Genomic DNA, 16589 nt, shown 5'->3' with positions numbered 1-16589 from the left:
ACATGTCCATTTGACCTTATGTGTGCATTGTGTGTGTGTGTGTATTTTTCTTGGTGCCTCAGTTTTTTAATTAGTCTTTTCTCTTTGATGTTTCATGTTTCTTTCTTTTTTTAATTTTCTCTTTACATTTTTCCACTTTTAACTTTTCTATCACATTCTCTCTCTCAAGTATATTATAACATTTAATTATATCCTTCATTATGCCTTGTATATTTTCATAGAAACATACATTCATGCATTTATATTAAATAGAGGCTAAACTTTATTTTTAAAATATTTCTTATCTGACGGGATGAAAGAGTTTTTTCTCACTTGATTCTGGCTAATAATTTCTATGATTCATGGCTCTTGATTTATAATTTCATGGCCCATCATGAAATCTTTAGGTATTCTAAAGATTCCAATCAAAGGATATAGAAAATAAAAATGTGTAAAAGGAAGATAAAAATTATAGGTAGAAAATTATCATTTGAGTCTCCAAATTCACCACAAAACATATTTGTACTTCACCTACTTCTCATATAGACACAGAAATTTACAGCAATAAAATACAAGTTAATCACTTCTTACATGCCTTATGTCCTCTATCTCTCTGCACAAATTTAAAAAATATTAATAATAATCAATTCAAATAAATTTATTATCATTAGTATACTCATATAAGTTAAACAACATAATAATGTCATATCAACTAGGAAAAATATGCTTCCTAGAACAATTAATATGGAGGCTGTATTTAGAAAATGGTGAAGCAAAATGAAATTGATTCATGGTCTACCACTATTGTCTTATTTTATCTCTTTCCTATTTTGCAATCCCCATCAATAACTATAAGCCTTTAAGATATGAAATTATTTAATTAGGTGTATCTTTTATAGGTTATTAAAAATAAACGTTGAAGGGATAAATTTTATTTGACATAGGTTTTTCAATTAAAGTGGAAATATTATATTTGCTTTGAATTGAATACCAGAAAACTCAAAAAATTGCCATTTCCAGTAAACCTAGAGGGGTATGGAGCACAGAAATACCAGTCTTACTTTTATCTCTGAAATGTAAAAAAAAATGCCAAATGTGACTCAGGGGTCATGAATGTTATACTACTTCCTATCACTTATCTTGTTCCTTGTCCCTTTGTTATCAGCAGGTATCTACGAATCCTGTCTGTCAAGAGTGAAGCGGACAGTTGTATCACTGAGTGTACTGCAGCAGTAATTGTAGGTTAACTTTCAATTATCAACAATTTTGGATCTACATTTTGGATTACAGGAAGATTCTGAGAGCCCCTATGATTTTGTCAACATCAGATAGTGTTCTTCTATTTTCTTCCAGAGTCAAAAGTAAATGGCATTGGATTATTCATTAGAAACACTATGTGCATTTTTCCTCCCTTCCATTTGTGTAAAGTAAAATATTGGAATTCATGTAACCCAGGGCATGACCTTCCTCTGAAGGGTTGATACACAGTTAATAGCCCATGGGAAGGAATTTAATCCTTGGATCCCTAAAAAGCTATAAAGAGCCTAGATCACTTCTCCATGTACAAGCTTGGTTTTAGAAGCACACAAAGCTCATTTTGGAGTCGAATGGAGAAGTCTGTGACATATAGCACATAGAGTGATTCTAACAGATGGATTTTTCTTGAAATAACTTCATTAGTTAATCACTTTTTTTTACATATACTTTTTCTAGCTAACTGGTATAGCTGCCAGCTGGAGCTGCTAAGAATCCTCCAAAGAAACTGGTAGGTAGGGAGAATATTGGCTAATTTCACCAATTCTTGGATGAAACTTCTACTAATTTCATACTAACCATCACGTATTTTGAGAGTAAAATCTTTTCCTTTATTTTTTTTTCAACTTTTTCCAAAAACCTTACTTATCTGTGTTTAAACCAAATCAATCATATGGAAAAAACTTTCAATTTTAATAAATTGTCTAGATCAGAGTTTCCCATACTTGACACTATTGACATTGTGGATGAGATAATCCTTTTTTTTTTCTGTTCTTTGCTTTTGTTTTTTTTAATTTTTGTAGCAGGTTGTCCTATGCATTGTAGGCTGTTGAGGAGCATCCCTGGTCTCTACCCACTTGATGTCAGTAGCATCCCCAGTTGTGACAACCAAAGATGTCTCCAGACATTACTGAATGTCCCTGGGGGCAAAATCATCCCAGCTGAGAACCACCACTCTAGAAATAGGAGGTTCCTAGTTTTAATTCAATTTTTTAAATAATTTTTAAAATATTTTAGTGTATTCATGTATGTATTTAATTCAAGATATGTCTAAAATATGAGAAGTTTTTGCCTTTCAGTCAGGTAAATGAAATGTTTTTATTGGGGAGGGAGGGAGTAGAATTATTGAAGTGGTTAATGCTTTCATAAATCTCTCTGGTTAAAGAGAAAAAAAGACAAGATAAATGGCTCTCAACTACCAATGAATATTAATTATCTAAGGAGTGTCATCATCATCTTCATCAGACAAGTTGAAGAGTTCTTTTCCTTTAAAGAAGGTCCTCAATGTAACTGTACGAGTAGAATAATAAAATCCTGTGGTGGGATCATTTGAGATGTAAGTGATTAATTTTCAGCTTAGATGCCCTAAGGCATTTTTAAATAAAGGAAAGCAGTGTAATTTAATGAAATGAACATTGAGAAAACTGGGATCTGTTTTGACTTTACGGTATCATTAGGCAGTGATTTGGGGCTCACAAAAGGATTAGCCATTCAGATAGAGACATTCCCTGGCCTTTGAAATTCAGGGGTAAATATAATGTTCCCCTCCTACTTATGACTTAGTGATCTTTCTGTAATTTATATATTGATGGATATAGGAAGAGTACCATGGGAATAAGATGCTAATTACCAAGGGTTTTAAAAGGGAAATAGTGAGCCTATTCTAGTTTAGCAGGAAAGTAAGAATGTAACAACATGAAGTATGTGGAAAGAATCATTCATTGTTTTTTAAAAAAGTAATGATTCTATTCGAATTGCTTTCTTTGCAGCAAAGGCTTTCTAATACAGATTTGCTCAAGCAGGCTCTTAATACAAGATAATTTTAACACTTAACCAATTCCATGTTTGAATGTATAATTTCCCCCCCAAATCGAGACATGTACCTAAAAATTTTATAGTGATCTGTTTTCTTTGTTAGATTTCCCACAGCCCCTGAAGAATTTAGATCTTACACTTTATTTTAAATTTAAAACTGATTCTTTTTAATATGTTATATTGTGCAGACCATCACTTTTCGTCCTCTCAGAATGCATTATCTCCTATTTTTTTTTTGGTGTCTTAAAAGTATGACGCAAATCTATTACTTTACAATTCTAGAAGGCAGAAGTCTGAAATGGGTTTCACTTGCCTAAAATGAAGCCTGTAGGCCGGGCTGCCATTCCTTCTGAAGGCTCTAGGGGAGCATCTGTTCCCTTGACTATTCAATCTTCTAGAGGTTTCCTGATTTCTTGGCTCATGGCCCCCTCCTCCATCTTCAAAACCCGGAGGGGCAGCATCTTCATCTCTCTGACTCAGACTGCCCTGCCTCTGTCTTTCACTTTTAAGGACCCATGAGAACGCACTGTTTCCTTGGATATGGCAAAAGCAAAATCACACATCTTCGGATTTCAGCTCAAAGGACCAAATATCACTACTACGTGCCTTATCTGTACATCATGGGGTTCACTGCCCTCAAGTCACAAACGAAAGCGTCTGTGCACTTACTTTCTGCAGGTTCTTTAGGGCGGCGGCCGCTGGACGACTTCCTCAGCAGGCTGCGTCCCGAGGTAAAGAGGCTGGTTAGTTCCTCCAAAGGACTCGTGGGTGTTCTGGACCGGGAACCGCTCGGAGCCGACCCGTAGGTATTGACCGAGGCATTGACCATCTTGCTCCCATCTTGCGACACCGGTCTGGGGGTCAAATGAGGCACTGATGGAGAGCTCCTGGAGAGGCTGCCTGAATGCACGGCATCGTAGGGCGGGGGCCTTTTGAGGCTGAGCGGGGTCAGGGACCTGCCCATGCTAACGGGTGACGGAGAGGCGGAGTGACTTTTGGGGTAGCCGTGGGGAGACTGCGTTCGGTATAGAGTGGAAGGCGGGGGAGGGGACGAGGAGAGAACCGAGGCAGCAGGAACGGGTCCCAGGGCTCCGGCCTGGTCTTTCTCCAGTTTAGGGTGGCCGGAGGCCTGGGACGGCAAGGAGGATGGTGACGCCCCGGCTTGCTGTTTCATATAAGACACGTTTTCCAACACAGGAAGCTTTGTGACCTCCAGGGGGGTGAGCGGAGACTCATCAGAGTTGGGGGAGCACTGCACAGGGGCCGGGGGGAACACCAGCAGCGGGGGTCTATGAGAAAGCAGGTTGGGAAAGGGCGGAGGAATGTCACAGAGCAAACCCTTCGGGGTACATGGCACTGAGGACTTGGCCGAGTCCAAGTCAGGCACCGTGGGAGTAGCACACTGCGAAGAACAACTGTGATGGTCAAGGTCACACTTTGAGTCTTGGCCTAAGTCGTCAAAAATGGGGTATTTCATTTCTTCGTAGACGGCCTCACTCTGGTCGTCGTCGTCTTTCCGGAAGTCTCTGAGAATGTTCCCCACCATCTCAATATACACGGGTTCCTCCTCCTCGGGGCCCCCTGAGGGGCTGCTGACCTGGGAGAGGGAGGGGTCCCGAGGGAGTGAGGTCCTCCGGGGCACGTGCTTCTTGACATACGTTTCGTCAAAAGATGTGCTGAGCTGAGTGTTTGGATTCCGTTTTGGTTTTGGAGGAGGAATCTTCTTTGAATATTCATCACTGTGGGGTCTCGGCTTGGCTGGCACTAAAAGAAGAAGGAGAAAAAAGAAAACATAAAACAGATGAGTACAATAGGAAAGCTTTCAAATATGGCTTTCAGGTGGATTTACTGCTCTAAACATTGGAGGGGAGGGGTAATGCTGTGTTTCAAGCTGGAGACGTAGATTACAAAGCCAACAAAAGTCAAACATTTCCATATTTAGAAAAATATGATGCAAGAACAGTAGTAATATGTATCTTCAAACTAATATAAATAATCCAACACGGATAAATGCATTAAGACCAGGACTTACTCATCCCTCTGTCTCAGAATTCCTAAATAGAAACTTCAGATGACACAATTGCATAAAAACAATCACACATTTCATAAAAATCAACTTCTAAGAATTCAGCAACAAAGAAACTTAGGGGAAAAAAATCTAGAGTTTCTATTAGTACAAATGGTTACAAAAATACCATGGGGACTGAGCCCTTTAAATGATGTGGCTATTACACATGATCACATCTTGCTTTTATTTGGGGTAAAAATGTTCCAGCCTGCTAGACTTAATCTCTGTCTTGGTTCAGATAAATAACTTTTATACAGATGGGTCTGATTCTTCAGGGGAAATTGATGTGAACATTTTATGAGGCTAGACAAGTTAATCTCCAAATCTCCAGGTATTGTTGATTATGGTGTATTTGTTTTAGTTCATAAGATCTCTTATGATATCCCAAATGTTGTCTTGGAATGAATTTATTGCCCTGACACATCAGAACCCCCTAGAGAGTTTTACAAGAGAATAATCCAGAGAATGATGTGTAAGCTTCAAGAATAACTTCTGGAAACTCACAACAGATATGCATACAAGTACACCCCACAGCCCCCCTTGTAATGGAACATAAACTTCTGACTCCATCTAGTAGGTTGGAACAGGCTGGCAACGTGTCTGTGACTGCAATCAATTGTTTAGCATGCAGGGAAAGTACTGGAGTCTTGATATTATCTCATTGTGCTGATATATGATTACAATGATTATCATTTTTATGCAATGTGACAGAATGTAGCTGCTTGTGGTAAGTGGTAGCATATAATGTAAGTTGACGGTATAGCTTATAGGTGTACACCTATGAGAAAAGAACAGGCTTCTCTATAATTTGCAGCTTGAAGGGAGGGGAGGTCTCAAGGCACAAACCAGGAAACACCCCAAATTTTCTGGGTTTTTTTTTTCAACTAGCAAAACTTATGACATAGGAGCTTTTCTAAAACTTACTATTGGAGAAGCAAGTGCTTAGAGATAAGTTAGGTGGCTGCTTTATGCATCAATCATGCCTTCAGAGAAAGAGAACCCATCAAATATTCTAGCAGTGGCTATATCTTTTGCTTCTCTAGGTCATTCCTGCTTTCAAATATTCTACTCCATTGTACCCATGGTGATGGTTTCACTCACTACAATCAAGCAGCTTGTTGAAGAGAAGTTTCTTAATGTATGTCGACTTTTCCTTAACTTACAATAGGAAAAAACTAGATGCCATTTTACAGGGGGACGATACAGCAGTAGAGCCTTTTAGTGTCAAAAGGGAAAAGCCTAGGGACATAATGGAATGAAAACTATCCAGATAATTCTTTAGGCGGGACCCAAAGTGACCAATAGCTCTTCTCTATATCTCCTACCGGTCATACATTTTTATTGGTTCTGAAATCTACCATGCATGTTAATTTTCATATGATTCAAACAGATCATCAGACTACATACAAAAATTGGAGCCCAAATAAAGTAAACCCATAAATTAATGAGTGAGATTGACTTAGAACTGGAGGGACTTTGAAAGAGCCAGGACTTAGAACAAAAGTCCATCCAGATTACTCTTCTGAAGCTTGTTTCCTGCCATGCTCCACCTCAGTGTGTCATCCTAGGCTAAGTAACTCACACTCTAGGAATATCTGCCACTGACTATTGAGTTCTAGGAGCTGGATGGTGTGAGAAGTAGCAAGGTGTTCTGTAAATGGAGAGTTAACCAAAAGCTAGGAATGAATGTGTGTCCATGAGATGGATAACTTCATTATATGCTTAAAATCATACTTAGAATAAGATTTTCATTTTTCTCTGGTTCCTAAATTATAATTCACTGCCGTTTTCTTTGACCCTTCCCTAAACATAGACTTGGGTTGTTGTACGGACAGAAATAACAGGACAGGCAGAGCCCAAGCCTAGGTAGAAACACTGCATTGAGGGAAGACCATAACCCAGGATTCCCGGGAAGCTAGAGATCAGGGGTAGAGCTGAGAGTGACATGATATTCAGGGAAGCAGCAGCCTCTTCCCTGGAACCAACATCCCTCTTCCCACATAGATTGGAAGGTGGCCTTTGGAATAGGCAAGACCAATGTCTGGGTTGCGCTCAGAATATGCAACTTTGTTTGCCAAAAGATCAGAAAAAAATGAAATAAAGACCCGCCATATCTATGAAATGTGGAAGAAAGAAAAAGGTTCTATTCTAGAACACAACATAGTTAGAATTAAGGTAACTATTCATTATGAAGAAATTGTGATAATTTATTTGAACTGTTAGGACAACTTCAGTACCAAACCAAGTACAGGTATTATCTGACGAGTGGGATTAAGTATAATATGTGACTCTTATGATGACTCTGAGGTAATCAAAATTGACAGTTGCTATGGACTGAACTGTGTCCCCTCCACAAATTCATATGTTGAAGTCCTAACCCCCAATGTGATGTTATTTGGAGGTAGATCCTTTGAGAGATAATTGGGTCATGAGGTCATGAGGGCTGGGTCCTCATGATGGATGAGATTAGTGCCCTTATAAGAGGAGTCACTGGGGTATCTTCGTTTTCTTATTCTCTCCACCATGTGAGGACATAGTGAGAAGGTTGCCATCTGCAAGGCAGTAAGAGAATTCTCCCCAGAAACTGACTATGTTGGCACCTTGATCTTGGACTTCTGGCCTCAAGAACTATGAGAAAATATATGTCTGTTGTTTAAGCCACCCAGTCTGTGGAATTTTGTTATGTCAGCTTGAGATGACATTTACAAGAGAATACTGATTGAGCCCTATGTAAAGACCCTATAAAGCTAACTCCTGAGCACCCACTTTTTCATCCTCTGGCACTGTAATACTTTAATAAGCTTTGCTACTTGAAGAATTAATTTAACTCTTTCCCAGTCTTTTCAATGTAACCAGCACCTTCCCTTGCCCGGTACCTCCTCACCCCTGAAGCCACATCACAGAAAGCATATTACAGGTGAATACAGAGATGCTGATCCCAGGTACACCCAGGAGCATCCTTCCACCACACTGCCTGTTATTCTGATTCTTCTTAATCTGATGTTCCAACTTCTGATTCGTGCCAAGGCACGTGCCATATTATTTAATTAGACCCATTTTCTAGATGCTCTTTGTTTTCTGTAGTTGTTTGCTTTGGCATATAGACTCCCTGCTCCACTAGGTTTTGTATGTTCTGCTGCCCACCATCAGAAGCAGTTCTCCAGCCAACCTTGCCCAGCAAATCCTTCATTATCTGGGCAAGCTTCTTCCCTCTCCCCTTCCCTGTGTGGTGAAAAGAGCCTAATGCAGGCAGATTCATATAATTCAAACACATTTTGTTTCCTGCTCCTCTTCCTTTGTATGAATCCAAATTTAAAATGAGAGAAATGAGGATTATTTAGTGAGTAAAGCAATAAGTAAATTACAGCCAATCGGGATGAATAAACAGATTGATTCCTTCAGTATTGGGAGACTTTTCTTCCAGGCAATGTCTGGTTCCCATTCCACATCCTCCTTGCAATCTCATGGCTCTCTCCGAAAAGTCAGAGGAGGGAATAATTTCATCTCTAATGAAATGATTTTTCTCTGCATTTGCGACATCATCTGGTTTCACCTTATTCCATGTATTGAGTAAATATGAAATTTTGTTTCAACTGTCATATCTGCTTTGTTTGTTTTTTGTTTACCCAAATAAAAAAAGTCTGAAATTTTTAGCAACTTTGCCTCATGATTTATTCTAGTTTAACATCACCCTGGGGAATTAAAAATTAAGGGAAAACTCATGTTTCAAAAGTTATTTCTTTAGAAGGTGCTTAAAAATAGTCTTGATCTACATATATAGGTGTTGAACTACTGCTAATAAAAGACAATAAAAATTGCATTGCAAATTTCAACACTTAACCAAATTCAACCACAATAAAAAGGTGATTTTTATTGCTCTTAAATGAATTTTAAATCATTACTAATAAGTCCAAAGATAGAAGCAATAATCCCTGTTCAGCTCCAGAACACAAATTTCATGCTTAAAATAGTATAATGACAGTAGCATTGAATAAGCAGAAAGTGACATTTTTGAAATGAAATATCTGAGCACAAAGGTAATGCATGGCTTTCAGTCATGCCCAGATGATCTGTCTTTCAGAGTTAATTTTGGAAATCTGCCATGTCCCTTGTCAAGCTATCCTTCTGAAATAATATTTTCCTTACTAAAAAAAAAAAGTGTACTGTAAAACCAGGCTTTGGTGCCTGTGAATATTCTTGACCCAAGAAGTGAAAAAAGAGATGACATCACAGGTGGGTATTTCCCCTGATGGAAAGTCTCTTTGGTCGCAGACTCCCAGAAGTTGAAGGACTCTTAGAGATTATCCAACCCAAACTCCATATATCACTGATGAAGAAATATAAATGCCTTATCAACTACTTTAAAAAAACCTCATAATGTCAATTCGATCTTTTATAACTTTTAAAACAAAGGAAAGAAATAAGGGGGGAAAGCTCTGTAATTCATTATTTTGTATATGGCATAAAGTATCATTTTAAAAGGTCTTCTCACCCATGCTTATAGTGGTATTATCGCATGGCCTGGTTATAGAGGTATACTTAAAGAGCTCTGGTTATAGAGATATATTTAAATATGTAATTCAAACTGGGAAATTAGAGTCCAGTGAACAGAAGTAACGGCCACACTCTGTGATACTGAACTGGCTGATTCTAGAAGGTGAGAGGCACATTTCCCACTTTCAGCAGAATTGTGCTCACAATAACTCTCTTTTCACAACTCACAATTCCAGAGGTTTGAGCAATATTTTTATTTTCAGTCACAAGCCCCATAATGCCATCCACAAAATTGTTCTTTTCTTATTTTATTTTAGTTTTTAAATTAAGGTGTCTGTAAAGGGATGGGAGTTACAAATACCCTTGGTCTGCTTACAGTGGGACCAAGAAAGTGTGATAATGTGCAAAAAGGATCAGATTTGGAATTGTAGTATCTGTGCTGTAATACCATCCTGGATCTGCCAGCAATGAAAACACAGAATTCAGATCAAAGTGTGGATGGAAACAGTGTAAGACATGGGGCTGGATCAACACTATGGTCTTAAAGTTGAGTGGGAATGAAAAAGCCTTAGCTTAAATTAGATACAGGGCATTTCTTATGAACAAGAAAAGATGACTCAAAGGACAGACTTAAGCACTGAGAGAGCAAAACTAAGAACCACAGAGAACCAAAACTGGGGGAAGCTGGGCCCTAATCAATAAATTCTGCTCCCGAATAGGGAGAACTGGGCACACGTGCACAACTGGATTTCCGAATTGGTATAAACCAGTGACTTCTGTGTGACTCCCCTCTCTCAAGCTCCTACTTTTTTTTTTTTTTTTTTTGCGGTACTCGGGCCTCTCACTGTTGTGGCCTCTCCCGTTGCGGAGCACAGGCTCCGGACGCGCAGGCTCAGCGGCCATGGCTCACGGGCCCAGCCACTCCATGGCATGTGGGATCTTCCCGAACTGGGGCACGAACCTGTGTCCCCTGCATCGGCAGGCGGACTCTCAACCACTGCGCCACCAGGGAAGCCCGCTCCTACTTTTCTGAACAAGACTGTACCCTGCAGTTTTCCTGCTCCTGACCTGCCAGTCTATGTCAGGTTTTGTAGGGCAGATAAATTGTACTTTTAGTTCAAAGACCTTTGCATATGAGGAATTTCACTCAACGTGCCACATGGGCATGATTTAGATGATGAAATCCTGGATTTCAAGCTGATGGTGTAATGCAACGAAACTTCTGGGCAATATTTGCCTACTGGAAATACTGGGACTTGAAGGCAAGTTGTGATAGACAGTCTTCCAAGGGAGCCACCCTTAATTCCTTCCTTCCTTCCTTGCGTGTTTTCCACCTTTCAACACGTGGTCTATGTCCCTCTCCTCAAATCAGGGCAGGCCTTGTGACTTACCTTGACCAACAGAATGTGGCAGAAGTGATATTCTGAGTCTTGACTTTAAGAGAACCGACAGCTTTCACTTCCTCTATCTGAAAAGCCAATTGCCATGTAAAACCTCTTAGACCAAAAAGCTATGAAGAAACTCAACCTAGTTTTGCAAAGAGGCCACATGGAGGAGAAAGACAGCCCAGGAATGTGAGTAAAGCCTTGTTGGACCTTCTAACCCATCCCGCCTGCCAGCTGAATACAGCCAAATGAGAGACCCCCAACCAATGACACATAGAGTAGAAGAACTACCTATACAAGCCAACTCAACTCACCAAACAATAAGTAATAAATTGTTACTGCTTTAAGCCATAGCATTTTGGGTCAGTTTATTGCACAGCATAGATAACTAAAAAAAAAATCCTAAAATTAATTTCCTGTTTTATGTAGCTATCTCATAGAAAATGCTATTGTTATTTTCACAGAACTAGGGTACAGTGTGCACCCTGAGGAAACAGAAAGCATCCTACCAGAATAGGGAAATTAAAGAAGTAAGCTTGCCTTCTGAGTATTACAAAATCACCACAGGATGATTCAGAGAAGAGATATAAAAAGAGATTACATACTTTCTGGTCAAAAAGACTGGATTGAAATCAGAGGGAAGGTATTAACATATGTAAAGGAAGAACAAACAGAGGGGATCTTTTTAGCCACAAGGATTATAAAACCAGGAAACTCACAGAGCAAAAGATGGTGGACACTCACAGCAATGCCCAGGGGATCTGGTCCTCTGTTATATCCCTATGTGGGGATGGCCCCAGCATGCTGATAGAAACTAAAGCTTTGACCTATATGATTCTTATGAGTCATTCCTTCTCTAACTTCAGTTTCATCAAGAAACTTTTTAATAAGAGTGATTTCCAAAATATTATGCATATATTTCACATTAGAAACCAGCAGGGTGGAATTCTGGTTTCATACACTGCTATGGTCTGAATGTTTGTGTCCTCCCCACCCCCAAATTCATATAATGGAATCTTAACATTCAATGTCATGGTGTTAGAAGGTGGGCCTTTGGGAGGTAATTAGTTCATGAGTGTGGAGCCCTCATGAAGGAGAATAATGGCCCTATGAAAGAGACCCTACAGAGCTCCCCAGCCCCTTCTGCTATGTGAGGACACTGAAGAGGTCAGCAGTCTGCCACCTGGAACCTGACCAGAACATGACCATGCTGGCACCCTGGTCAGGTACTTCCAGCCTCCAGAACTGTGAAAAAATCATTTCTGTTGTTTATAGGTCTCTGGTGTTTTGTTACAGCAGCCTAAAGAGAGACATGCACCCATCTCTTTTGAGCTTGGCTACTTTGACATCTTGGTTATTCTAGACATCTAAGGATGGAGTTTCTGAGTTTATAGATTAAAAGCCAATACTTTACCAGGGAAAATTCACCACAATAACACCATTGCATGGGAATCTGTCCAGACAGGCAGCCAGCATTCCTAAAGAGACATGACTCTATTTATAAAGTTGATCACAAATATCCAATTTGATATTTCCATCCCAGGGAAATGATCTTGTTTCCCAGTCTCCCCCTGCTCTAGTCATGGGATGCCCTTTAGACATAGCTCACTTGGAAAGAACAGAGAGTGGCTGTATTGCGGGCCTTTCCTTGGCTACGCTACTGCAGCCTCTCAGACTCCACCTGCCATTCCAAACTTTACACAAGTTGAGAAGGAACAGAGAAAAGAACTGGAGGAAACGTATCCATCAGGGAGAAAGACCATCCTGCAGGGATGATCTCCGTCAGACAGGATGCTAAACTATTAGATTCCACAACTGACAAAAACTCTTTTCTTGATAAAACAGTAGTTGGGCTCTTGAACCTTCCTCTAGGCCTATTTATGCACTTCCCTGTAGAACCCACTATTTGTAATAATCCTGCCAAAGCCAGTTTACCCAGAAACCCCCACCCTCAATATCTGATCACCCTTGATATCTGATTGGGTTCCGCATCCTCCACCGTACTCCCAGTGATGTCTGACCATCCTGGCCTGTCTTCAGCAAGAATCCTCTTAGGTCAGTTTAGCCAGAAATCCCCCCTTACCCTTGCGTTTCCTCTTAGTAATTTTCCATCCGATGACTCACACCCTGCTTCCTAGCTCTAATAATTCCCACTTGCCCCGTATGTATTTGGAATTGACCTCAGTTCTATACTGAGGTCTCTTTTCCCCTATTGCAATAGTCCTAAATAAAATCTAGTTTTACCATTTACTGTCCAGCTCTGGCTTTTGTTTGACATCCCTGAGTTATACATGGCTGGTTTCTTCCTAGTACTCAGATCTCAGCCAAAAAAAAAAAAAAAAAAATTCACTTCTTCGGAGAAGTCTTCCATGACCATCCAATCAGTACTTCATCACACGGGGTATTTCTCTTGTTTGTTTCTCAGCTGGTTTATTACGTAAGCATGATGACTTAAAATTTTCAGTTCTCTTTCTCATACATTCCTTCAGATATTCATCCTTCTTCCCTCCACTTTCAATGTGTTTTAAACACTCCTTAGAGTGTTTAGGTGTACTTAATCTTAAAGACTAGTCTTATTTTAAAAAACAACCTAAATAAAACTCTATGTCTACGTTACTACAGGTTCCCCAAGCCAAAAACTCTCTTGGTTTTATCTATGCATACCAATCACCTCCACATAGTGGCCAATCAAATGATACTTAGGAAGGCCAAGTCAGAGAAAGTAATACATATATTTAAAACTTAGGCATAGCTGAGTTATTAAACCACTGGTTATAACTCTTTATCCCTTTGCTCAAATATTTTGAAGCCAGAGAGAAAGGAAGAGAAAGGAAGTAAGCAAATAAGTTAATTTCCTGAGTCCTGAACGAAAAAAATGTGATAACAAAAAAGTAGCCATGGAAAATGCGTGATGCTGAGAACCCAATAGAAGCTCAGTTAATTTAGATTCAACCCAGGAGGATACAATGTTACAGAAAACTAAGTTGGGAGAAAAATCCGATGAACGGTTGGAACATTTTCCCCTGTCCGTTGGGCAGTCAACTTTGTGGAAGCCAAATCCCTGCAGTTCCATAGATACAGTTTACTGAGGATTATCCTTTGTAAATCTGTTCTGGTTGAGATAGGAAGATAGAAATGTTTGTGATCTTTTAAAGTATCTGAGATCGCAGAGGAAGCAGCATGAAATTACAGAACTATAAAACATTTCATTCAAGTTCACTGAAGTTGTGTTGATGTGTTCTAACATCTGTAACGAAAATATAGGAGGAAGAGGAAGAAGAAGGGGGGGTAGGAAGAGGAGGAAAAAGAGAAGAAGAAGGAGGAGAATAAGAATAGTTACCCTGTATCAAATGCATTTTTTGGTATCAGGCAACGTGTTTTGGGGAGACTATTTTATTTAATACCTACAACATCCCTAGGAGGTAAATGCTATTATAAGCCCTGTTTCATGGGCACTGAGATTACATTATAGAGAAATTAAATTACTTGCCCAAGTGGTAGAAACTGGCTTTGAACCCAGGTGATCTGACTCTAGTTGCCATACAGTCAAAGAATAATTTGCCTTTATAGATGATGATGCATTCTTGTTTTACAAATACATAGTTAAGGTGGTTTTGAACATTTTTTAAAAAACAGTACCAATACTCTTTCATGAATCCAATTAGCCTGAACTCCAATTCCAATTTAGTAGTTGTATAACTTTGTAAGCCTTGTTGAACTCAACTGTTAAGTGACTGTAATGATGCATGTTCGCAGGATGTTGTGAGAGTTTAAAAAGACACTGACCTGAAGTGTTTGGCATACTGCCTGGGCCATAGGAAGGGCTTAAAAATTAAAGTCAATATCATTATCAATTATTATCAGTATTCATTAAAAATCTCTCTAAGTTGGAAGACATGTAATGAGAGCGTACGCTTTCACGCATACTTCACATTTATTTAGCACTGAGCTATCAAAATTAATGGTGCCAGTGCCCACGAGCCTACCAGTTCTGGGAAACTGTAAAATGAGTGATTGCCTAAATAAATATAGATTTTATGTTCATTGAACTATGAGATCAATATTTCAGTTTCCTTTGGTATTAGGGTTATATCTTATGTATAGCCACGTAATAGAAGTGAATTTATTTTGGAAGATGTAATCCTTCCTTTAGAGATATATAGGCTTTGGAATTTTCTGGACATTATCATTTCGGTGTTGGCACTCTTAGCTTCTTTTCATCTTAACTTTTTTAAAGATGTTTTTTCTTGAGTGAGTTTTAATTTAAAAATGCAATTAAACTCAAAGCAAAAGAGAAAATGTAGGATGGAAGTCACAGCACGTGTGTGGCAATGCAGAAAATTCAACAGATTAACACTTTTTATTCAAACTCTCCTTTTTCCAAACCACAGATATACCCTTTAGGTTTTGCAAAATGACATTAGGAGCTGTTTTCTGTGCTTCAAATTCAAGAAGAGTGTGACTGGATTCTAAAAAAGGAGAAAGAATATTTCTAAAAGATGAGATGGCTCATCTCAAGAACATCCTATTGTTTTATGCTCTATGCATACAATGAGCATGTAGATTGTATAATATTTATGTCATTGAGTTTGGGATATTATAGATATTCCATTATCCCTGTGTAGTCTACCCTCCATTTTTGCAGACTGGGATTGGAAAAGGGAAAGGATTTCTTTTTGTTTGTGCACAATTTTTATTTAACCCTGATGACCCTATACTTCTTCTTTAGCACATCTTTGTACAAGTTCCATATTTACCTTTCTATAAATTCAAATGAGGAAAATGGTTCTATTTGGGACCAGATGGTATGGCCCATGCCAGAAGTTCATTGACCAGGAGGAACAGATACTGGTCATTTTTGGTTCTGAATTCTTAAGGATCACTGGAAACACAGCACAGACTGAAGCAGCATTGGACAATGGGAGAGCGTAAACACTGACTTTTGGACCTGAGGCCTCAGAAATCAGCTTTGATCTCTTATTTCTCCTATTATTTGGCAATTCTGTTCAATCCACAGTAATTTCAGAGCTGGGGTTCCAAACAGGCAGGCCAACAGTGGGCCATGGGAAGCAGCATCCCAGAGGAGACTTTAGCCTTCCTCATCTTGGATATATTCATGGGCTATATGTGAACCTAGCCTTTTATTACTCAGACAGTATGACGACTGCAGTTTCAGTTTTAGATTTAGGTTTGTTATCTTTTCTTTACAATAAAGTCATCAGGTTGACATGAATTCTGAACCTAAAATGTAAGAAAAGAGAGACATTATGGTTTGCCCAGTCTGTACTGTTCTCAGATTATTGTCCTCAGATTATTCCCTGTGAGTCTTTTTTCTATCTCCAAGTCACACCTTAAACATCTAACTTAAATATCGGCTTGGATTTTTTTTTTTTTTTTTTTTTTTTTTTTTGCGGTACGCGGGCCTCTCATGGCTGTGGCCTCTCCCGTCGCGGAGCACAAGCTCCGGACGCACAAGTTCAGTGGCCATGGCTCACGGGCCCAGCCGCTCCGCGGCACGTGGGATCCTCCCGGACCGGGGCACGAACCCACGTCCCCTGCATCGGCAGGCGGACTCCCAACAACTGCGCCACCAG

General features: G+C 39.4%; 1 protein-coding gene across 3 annotated transcripts in view; it reads right to left on the bottom strand.

Moving 5' to 3' along the window:
• Nucleotides 1-16589, bottom strand: part of NYAP2 (neuronal tyrosine-phosphorylated phosphoinositide-3-kinase adaptor 2) — a 265204-nt gene that overhangs the window by 105779 nt on the left and 142836 nt on the right. For all 3 annotated transcript variants that reach the window (XM_049711903.1, XM_004262636.3, XM_049711904.1), the window contains one exon: nucleotides 3718-4812. In XM_049711903.1, coding sequence (XP_049567860.1) covers nucleotides 3718-4812 — 1095 coding nt within the window. The remainder of the gene's footprint in view (nucleotides 1-3717; nucleotides 4813-16589) is intronic.

The sequence above is a fragment of the Orcinus orca genome, chromosome 7, assembly GCF_937001465.1.
Source record: "Orcinus orca chromosome 7, mOrcOrc1.1, whole genome shotgun sequence".
Lineage (NCBI taxonomy): Eukaryota > Metazoa > Chordata > Mammalia > Artiodactyla > Delphinidae > Orcinus > Orcinus orca.
The sequence above is the reverse complement of the archived record's forward strand: the minus strand, read 5'-3'. Positions and strand labels throughout refer to the sequence as shown.